This window comes from Geospiza fortis, unplaced genomic scaffold (genome assembly GCF_000277835.1).
Source record: "Geospiza fortis unplaced genomic scaffold, GeoFor_1.0 scaffold7, whole genome shotgun sequence".
NCBI lineage: Eukaryota > Metazoa > Chordata > Aves > Passeriformes > Thraupidae > Geospiza > Geospiza fortis.
Window position 1 is genome coordinate 4609257 of NW_005054344.1, and position 9068 is coordinate 4618324.

At 41.7% G+C, this 9068-nt stretch overlaps 1 protein-coding gene across 2 annotated transcripts in view; it reads right to left on the reverse strand.

Annotated features, from left to right (window-relative positions):
* Positions 1-5986: 5986 nt before the first annotated feature.
* Positions 5987-9068, reverse strand: part of RAD54B (RAD54 homolog B) — a 63832-nt gene continuing 60750 nt past the window's right edge. For both annotated transcript variants that reach the window (XM_005422897.2, XM_031058498.1), the window contains one exon: positions 5987-6821. In XM_005422897.2, coding sequence (XP_005422954.1) covers positions 6595-6821 — 227 coding nt within the window. In that variant the 3' untranslated portion in view covers positions 5987-6594. The remainder of the gene's footprint in view (positions 6822-9068) is intronic.

Below are 9068 nucleotides of genomic sequence, written 5' to 3' on the forward strand. Positions count from 1 at the left end.
AGCATGGAGGTCCAGGGTGGAGCAGAGATCCACCTGCAGCCTCTGGAGCACCCCAGGCCAGAGCGGGTGGGAACTGAAGGAGGCTGTGGCTACATGGAAGGCCCCCATTGGAGCAGGCCTCTGGCAGGACCTGTGGCTCCATGGTGAGAGCAGCCCATGGGGAGCAGGTTTGCTGGCAGGACTTGTGACCCTGGAGGGGAACAACCCTGGAGCAGCCTGTTCCTGAAGGACTGTATCCTGGGAAGGGCCCCACTCTGCAGCCTATGGAAGGACTCACATTGGAGCAGTTTGTGGGGGACTGTCTCCCATGGGAGAGACCCCATGCTGAAAAAGGAGTTGAGTGTGAGAAGTTTTGTCTCTGAAGAGGAAGGAGAGGCATAGATAACCTGTGATAAACTGATTGCAATCCCCATTCCCTGTCTCCCTGCACTGCTGGGAGGGTGGAGGGAAAGAAAACTGGGCATGAAGTTGAGCCCAGAAGTGAGGATGTGGGAAATTATTTTAAGATTTATTTCTCATTATCCTACTTAGAATTTGGTTTGCAATAAGTTAAATTTATTTCCCCAAATCAAATCTGGTTTGCCCATGATGGCAATCAGTGAGTGATTTCTCCCTGTCCTTATCTCAATCTGTGAGCCTTTTGTCATGTTTTCATACCCCTGTCCAGCTGAGGAGAGTGATGGGTGAGTACCTGGTCTCCAGTCAAGGTTAACCAACCACAATGAGCATTTACTGAAAGCAGAATGTGAGACCAGGAATCAAGGCGTCCATTACAGCACCTGGAGGAAAGCACTCTCACTCCTTTCACCAAGCTCAACCCTTCTTTCTGTTTAGCAGTGGTATCTGGTTCCAATCTTGATTTTTCTTTTTTACCCTTCATCCCCACACATCCTGCTCAGTCAGCAGGTCACCATTTAAGCCTTTGTTTGCCCAGTCTTTTCCTCTCTCCTATGATCTCCTTGCTCTCCAGAGTCCCTTCCACTTCCTTTTCTCTCTCCATGACAACCCTGATCTCTCCAGTTTCCTTACCCCAAACCACCTTGGCTATAGTGTTACTCAGTGAGTGACATGGTTCTTTTTTCCTCTTGGAGGCAGATGGGATGGCTGATTTAGGACATGGATGAGACAGTTCCTTGCTGTCAACTGTGGCACAGTGGCCTGCCCAGCAGAGAGCAACTGGAGTCAAGAATTGCAGAAAGAATCTCTTAAACAACTCTGGTCAGACTGCATTTAGTCACTCTGTGGGATGTGGGGCATTCAGGGTCTGATCACTGGTAAAAGCTCTGAGGGAATGCAGCTTGCTCAAACTGATAGCACTTTGCAGCTCTAAGTCTCATAAAAGCCTAGTGTAGAAGAAAGCAGGGGACATTTTAGTTGCTCGAAAGAAAGAATATTCCTACTGCCTGCTTTTTTGCAAATACTTATAAACTGGTGCAGGCACTAAGGGGAACAGTAAAAAACATGTTAGTGCAGAAGCCATGCCTTTTCCTCCTATTTTTTCCCACCTCTATTTTAAGTCCTTAGCCAAAATATGAAGGCAAGAAGGCATTTCAGCAGAAGGGTTTCCAGTTCTGGAATAAGGAAAAAACAAAGTGTTTTCTCCTACCCTGTCTCAGGAACAGATCAGATATTTTTGCTGAAGGTTTGATGCAACACAAACATAAATCAGCCTGGCAGCAAAAAATTGATGGGGGTAAAAAAGAGGAAAAATTTCATAGCAGCAAAGGAAATAGGAAAGTGGTGTATAGCAGGAAGTGCTGGCCAGCTTTAGCATTAGGAAGTACTGTTAACCCCTTCTACATTTGTAGTACACACATCAAATGTGACATTAGCATGAATAACACACAAAGGTTCATTTACTTAACTCATTGCTTTGGGAATTGAATTTAGATCTTGGCTCTGCAAAGTTTTGGCTAAGCCTTGATTCCTGCACAGAACTCTGACTCAATGAGGCTGTGGAGACCTGTCTGCCCAAACAACCTACAGGATGAAAACCCCATCAAAGGCAACATGTTCCAGGTGGAGGGAAGAAATTTCAGACTGCACTTCTATTGTTGAGCAAATCTATCCCTCAAAAGGAACCTTGAAAAGTCAAGGGTCAAGAGGGAACTCTCTATTACATGTCATAACTCACACTCTAGAAAACTAAAACCTGGGCCAAGGTAGTGATACGTGAACAGAGGGAAAGGATCTATGACTAGCTGACAGAAAACACCCAAAAAGCCAACTCACAGGGGCCCAGGCTTTTGTCACACTGACTGACATTTTGCCTACTTGGAAGGAAATTAATTAGAGGAGAATGAAGAGCATATGTTGTCAAGTGGGTGTAAATCAAACTAAGCAAACAAAGGAGTACAGGGAGAACTCAGGCTGGCATCAAGGTTGAGGGAGAAGAAAAGGCTGGAAGCAGCAACAGCCACAGAGATGGGCATATTTCCTCCAAATCTGTTTAGAGTTCCACATGTTGATGAAAAGCCAGGAGAAAGGTAACAGCAACCAATGCACCCAAGAAAGGAAATTTCTAGCACAATACTCACAAGCTGGTTGCAGTGTTCAGGATTACTTACCTGGTCCTGCCTGGTGCTGCTTGTGCAAACATGTACCACCTTGCAGGAGTGGAACAGTGCATCACACATCCTACGTCCTGTGAGTACCTGTGCCTACAGAAGCAGTCTTGCTCTTGTACCAAGGAAAGGCACACAAGGCTGTGTTAAAAATCATTCTCAATTCAGCTTATTCTTCAGTTACTCCATAAAGCCCAAAGTGGTTTTCCTCATTGTTCTTTATAGCCTTCCCAGATCTTCTGGCCACAAACACATAATTTATTTAAGCCACACATAAACAACCCTGATTTACGTCAACTTTTCATTCAATGGAAAGCACATGAAAGAACTACTTTCCTTCTGTGTGTTACTTGCCTGGAAGGGCTGGAACATGTCTTTCCAAATTCCTGGTGGTAAACCCAAGCAGTTATCAAAGCTTGTTCCATATCTGGCATTTTAAGAACTTCCCATGAGTTTTTTCCATTACAGAATCATTCAGTCACCATTTGGCACCTCTCTGTACCAGATGACAAGTGAAAAAACTTTATGACCTCTGAAAAAGGCAGACCCTTAACTGGACCTGATGTCAACCTCTTGCCAGAGTGCAAGACATTTGTATGGCAGTTGCCATACAAACTTGTATGACACCAAAGTGAATGGAGTTATAACTCAGCTTGTTATTCTTTAAGAGAATAATGATTAAGGGTCACCATCTCAGTGACAAGAAAACTCATGCCAAGATGGTTAAAAGCTGAATCAACAAAAACAGTCACATGAAACCCATTAAAAAAAAACCTTTGCTGCAGTATACAGAAATAAATAAAACACCACTCCTTCTGCTTTTTAAAATCAGGGTTGGTCTCAGGCAGGAACACACAGTACACTTGTCTCTCTGGCAGCATGCCCTGTACCAGAAGTAATTGAAATCCTCCAAAATCCCCTCCTCCCATCTAAGACCTGGCAAGGAACAAGCACAGCATCGATTGCTGTATCTGAGGGCTGGCTGACAGGCCTCCCTGCCCAGTGTGATTCACAGACCTGCAGCAGCTATTCTAAGATTAGCAGTCCATTCCCTAAAGAGTGTGTCTTCCTATCTCTCTTCTGACAGGGTAAGCACTCCTCACTGGACCACTGGTGAAAACCAGCTCAAATCAGTGTTATTCCAGGGAGTGCCCTAAAACAGCCTCAGCTCAGCTGGAGCACACCTTGACCTGATAAACCTCAAAATCTCACACCTATAAAGGCACTGGGGTGTTTAGCTGGCACTGCACTCACCACCTGCTGCCCCAGGCATTCCTCTATACCAGTCCCACAGCACTAATAAATGTCAAATATCAACAATCTATGCTCAGCTGTTGTTGAAAGAATATGCTGCTTGCCACTGTGCTTACACCTGTAGTATCTGCTGCTCTTCCTGCTGCAATGAAGAGGTAATTTGAGACCTGTTGTTAGGCAGATTTGCCTGGCTCCTTGGCACCTGTCCATAAGAACTACCATTAGGTGGATTAATGCTTGCCTCCTTCAAAAACTGGAAAAGGCAACCAAGTACATTAATTAACACCTGGTTTTTCAAGCATTGCGCTAGAACACAGCCATTGCTTCAGCATCCCTTGCCTCTCCCTTTCTGCAGAGCAAGTCTTTGATCTAAGACACTGATTTGTGAGACCATGCAATATAAATTACATAGGGTTCTAGAGCTGGCAGCACTGGCAAGGAATCCAGAAGCTGCATTTGAGACCATCTGCTAGACCAAGAATCAGATCCTCCTGATATTTGTCTTTCAGCACCTTCCCCATTCTCTAGGGTTTCACACTTTTTAAGAGAAGGGGCAGCATGGCACAGCTGGAGACTTGAAATCCCCAATATACCTTACCAGTCAACAGTTAGATTAGGGTAAATTCACCACAGGGGCTTTTCCTAGGAGGCACTTCTCTCCTAAGGGTGAAGGCATTCACATGTCAACTGCTGCAGTCAGTATAGAAATGCTGATTATTATACTATGATAAAACATGAGCAGGATGGGCTGGTCCCACTATGAAGGCTGTTGCAGACTACTGTGAAACACAGATGGCACAGTAAATTAGAGTCTGTATTCATGCTTCCTATCTTTTCCACAATGTATTTTTCCAGTGAGAAACATAATTCTTCAGGGTAAATAAAATTTCTGAATCAGATTTTCAATCTGCATCACATGTAATGCCATGTGCAACCTGTTACTGGGATGGTATTGTCTCACCCACACACCAAGAAGAACATGCACACTTCCACCATGCCCTGAGGTCGTGACAGGTGAAGGGGGAGACACACTTGGCTGGTAGTGACACACAGGGTGGATGCAGGAGGAGCTGTCCCCTGAGCATCACCATGTAGCTGCCACTGCCAGAGGTCTGGGGCAGCTTGGCATAGCTGGGCACAGACAGGGAATTGTACTGAGGCTGTGACTGGCATTGCGTGTGTTTGCATGGGCTGCTTTGGCCTTCTTGACCTCGAAGCAGCATTACTTACTGTGACAGCATCAGCAGAGAAGGCCAGCACGTGCTTCTGCAGACAAGGACAGGAGAGAACTTACAGAGATTTATGGGCAGCACAGATCTAAGTATCATTAGTCTCAGATAATTATTAGTTACAATAACCATCATTATATAGAGTGCCTGGAATCTCCACCTTGAGTTACAGAGCTGCAAACCTTGTCCTTGCTAAGCAAAATAAACTGTATGAACTTTGTCTGACAGCAAATGGGCACCATAGCAGCTGGATAAGTGTGGCCACCCCACCATCATTCACAGGGTGAAGAACGAGCTCTTCAGCAGCCAGCCTAAAATGTTAAAGATTTAAACTCTACCTATGAGCATAATTCTAATTACCAAGAACACAATATGCATGCCAAAAAGATGTTCAGAATTTATGACTTTCTCAATCATTGTCTCACTTTGGTCTTCATTACTTCCAGGTGCCATCCCACATTAGAGTGGAAGGAAACTCAAAAAACCCTCTGAAATAAATATGGATGGCAAACAGAGGTCAGTGCACATGGCTTTCAAGTTCCAAAACTGCATCAAAATGCAAGGAGAATGTCTGATGATGGGTTAGGATGGGCTGTGAATTCAATGAATTTGGTTGGGCACTTAGGCTTTGTTGGCACATATACCATATCATAATATCAAACACAATGCAGGATTATGACAATGGAGCCCTCTTCTTGCTCAAGGTCTATCAAATTCTGTAAGTTTGCAGTATTTATGAAAATTATCCATTCTTCTGCTCTCGTGGGCATTTCAAAGTACTTCACTTAAAAGCTACAAACTGATTTTGAATGTTTATGTCTTCAAAGAAGGGCAATACAGTCATTAAAAAATATACCATAAAATGCTCAGTACTTCAATCTGGCAAACCACATTCTTAAAAGGAGTTAACAACATGAAGATAATCCTGTACTATGTATGCCTGAGAAATAAAGTTTATTTTCCCAAATAAAAGCAATAGGAGAATTTTAGATTACTTTGACACAGTATCAAGCCATGCCCTCCGAATTTTGGACATTAGTGACTATTGCTCTGAATTTCATTCAACTGTAAATTCAGCAGAAAAAAAACCATCTACTTTGTTATAAAGCTGCATTTATACAGACACATAACATTGTTATAACAAAATCCAACCAGAGTCTTGTAATACACATGTATATAGCATTGCCTAATTTATAAAATTTGGTTGAAGAGTTGCCAGCTTTACAAGCAATAAATTATTATGATCAAATGAAATCTATAAATCAAAGTAGACTTACAGTAGTAATGTACATAAAAATTAATTTGCATATATGATATCAAAAGATCAAAATACTGGAAAGCAAAGTTTGTTTTAAAAATCTGTATTATAATTACAGCAGGTATGATTAACTTAGTAATAACTGTAACTTTGTATAAACACCAGGAATCACATTTACCCAGAAACCTCACAAGAAACACACAAAACAGAACTGGGCAAAAAAACCAATAGGTAACTGCACATCAGTTGTTTACAAGGCCTTGGACAAGGAGGATGCAGAAAAAGACACTCAAGTTTTATTAGGTGGGGAAGTAGAATTGGTTACATTCTGGAAAATGAAAGAAACATTTTCCTTTATCCTTTCAAGGAAAGGATCAGCAAGAGTCTGATGTTGCCCAGAGAAATGCTTCCATTGCATCAGCTGTGACATGGAAAGTGGCTTCTTTGAATTAGGCTTCCCATGGTTTTGTTCAAGCTGGCAGCTTCTAGATACAGGAGGCTTTTCTGAGGAAGTATCTGAAAAAAATGGTGCAGTAGACTAATCAGAGAAAACTAAGACAGAAAATTTCGGTCTGAATCAATAAGACAGCTGGTGATAAGAAACAAGAGAAAATAGAACAGCACATATAATCATTCTGTACCAACAAAATCCAAACATATATCCACAGTAAGAGAGGGAAGGCTGCTTCTTGCTCATTGATCAAGGTTATCAAAATTACCACATGCTAGCATAAAGACAAATCCTTTTACACATGGATGGGAAAGGAAATATCTTATTTGCCAACTTCCTTTCCTCTGTCTTCCTAATTCTGTGACATTTGGCCTGCTCTCATTCTTTGAGTAAATCTGAATCTAGATGTATGTTGCAGCAAAATGCACGCTAGCTTCAATTTCTTCCCAGAGGAATCACTCCAGCCAGCTAAGAATAATTTGAGTAGCTGTTTCATTGACTCAGCACACTAGATCTGTACAGTCTGTACATCCAGATTATGCCAATTTGGTCAATATACACAATACTGTATATCACAGTAAGGAAAAGACTATTCCTCTGAGATTAATTCACTTTTAAGAGAGGATCCTAAAGCCCCAAATTGTATCAGGTCATTGCAGTGCACGTCACACTGATGGCTTTATGATTCACGTAATGCATGGGATAAATGAAGAAATAATTTTGTATGAAAAAAATTGCATCAGTACTGTTACTGGTTTAAAACTTGTCATCAAATATTTTCATAGCAGTATTATGTGCTCGTTAGAAAAGACCAGGGATATGAGCAGCATGACTCAGGCTATTCCTGGTATTTTTAAGTTTCTGAGAGCCCATAAAGACTCATAAACACAAAACTTTCCTTTTGACTGACATATGATGCTTGAAGTAGACTTGAAATACATTTTTTACTGGCCAGATGAAAATTTAGAATAGATGCATTTACAGATTCTGCCTTCCTAACTCCTAAAGTACACTATGATCAGGTAAAACAACAGGCTTATAGCTTTGTAGCTGATGTGAAGGGCAGCAGAATAGCAAGCAACCCATCTGCATGATCCATGCACAGGAAATATCCTCCTCTCAAGACCCCTATAGTTTTCTAAAGATGACCCTAGTGTGAATGGACCACAGGAGATGATGGTTGTAAGACCTGTATTATATTGTTTGGCTCCTCTTTAGTTTATCTTTTGAATCATACTTGCTAGAAATGGAGGAGACAAATCATTGGAAGTTCTTGGCTTTTCTGCACATCAGACTCTATCCCCAGTAATCTGGAATCTGGTTCTTGATGTAATTTGACAGCTTTCTGTTCTTAGGAAAGGCAAAGAGTCCAGCCAGTGGTAGCTGCATTCTGGGGTGATCAAGCTGAAGCCCATGACTCAGAACAATTTGACTAGGGAGACAATGAGCCAGCTTGTCCTCTGCTCTGTAGGAAGTCAAACCTTCCCCTCACTCTATCATCACCACCACTTAAGTCTAATAATGGCCTTCAGGATTTTCCTTGATTTACTGCCAAAAGGTTTTGTTTACTGGGAACAGGAACTACCCTTGAAAAAGTCACAGAACCCAAGAGGCCAATGTTGTGATTGAATTGATGAAACCAAAGTATGTTCAAAGCATAAGATAAGAAATCAAGATGTTAAGGCAATTGCAAGCTGCTAAATAAAATTGCAAGCACCAGTGTTCATCACAGTAGCAACACAAAATTTCCCTGGATTTCTGCAATCCAGGAGCCATACATGCCTCACTGCATACCACTGGGAAAATGTGGCCAAAAATATTTAACTCAGAAGGTGCCTTTCCCACACAGATCCTGTAATAGTACCTAAATGGAGGATGGTAAATATAGAAAATCACTTATGAAGAAACAGAAGGTCTAATTTTTCAATCATTAAAGAAAGATACAAAGATGATTTAATCAGCATTTGGAGTAAAAATAAAGCAGAAAATCAAATTCTTATGTCTACAGAAGCCCTGTGCTGTCGCTAGCCAAGTCTTCCTCATTTTGGGTAGAATGAGATGAGAAAGAAGTACAAGTCTAATCTATTACCTGGGAACATGCAAACCTTCAAGGAAAAAAGTATTGGGTTTGCATTACTTCTTTTCCTGTCCCTGTCTATTGAGAACACACAGTCTTGTACCCATTTCTTGAGTGCTTTTTATTGAGGTTTCTGTGTGCATTTAGAAGACATCAGTATTGGTACCACACTATCACTCCTGTAAATAGTGCACATGAATATTTCATGCCCCAAAAGAGAAATATACCAAGGCAA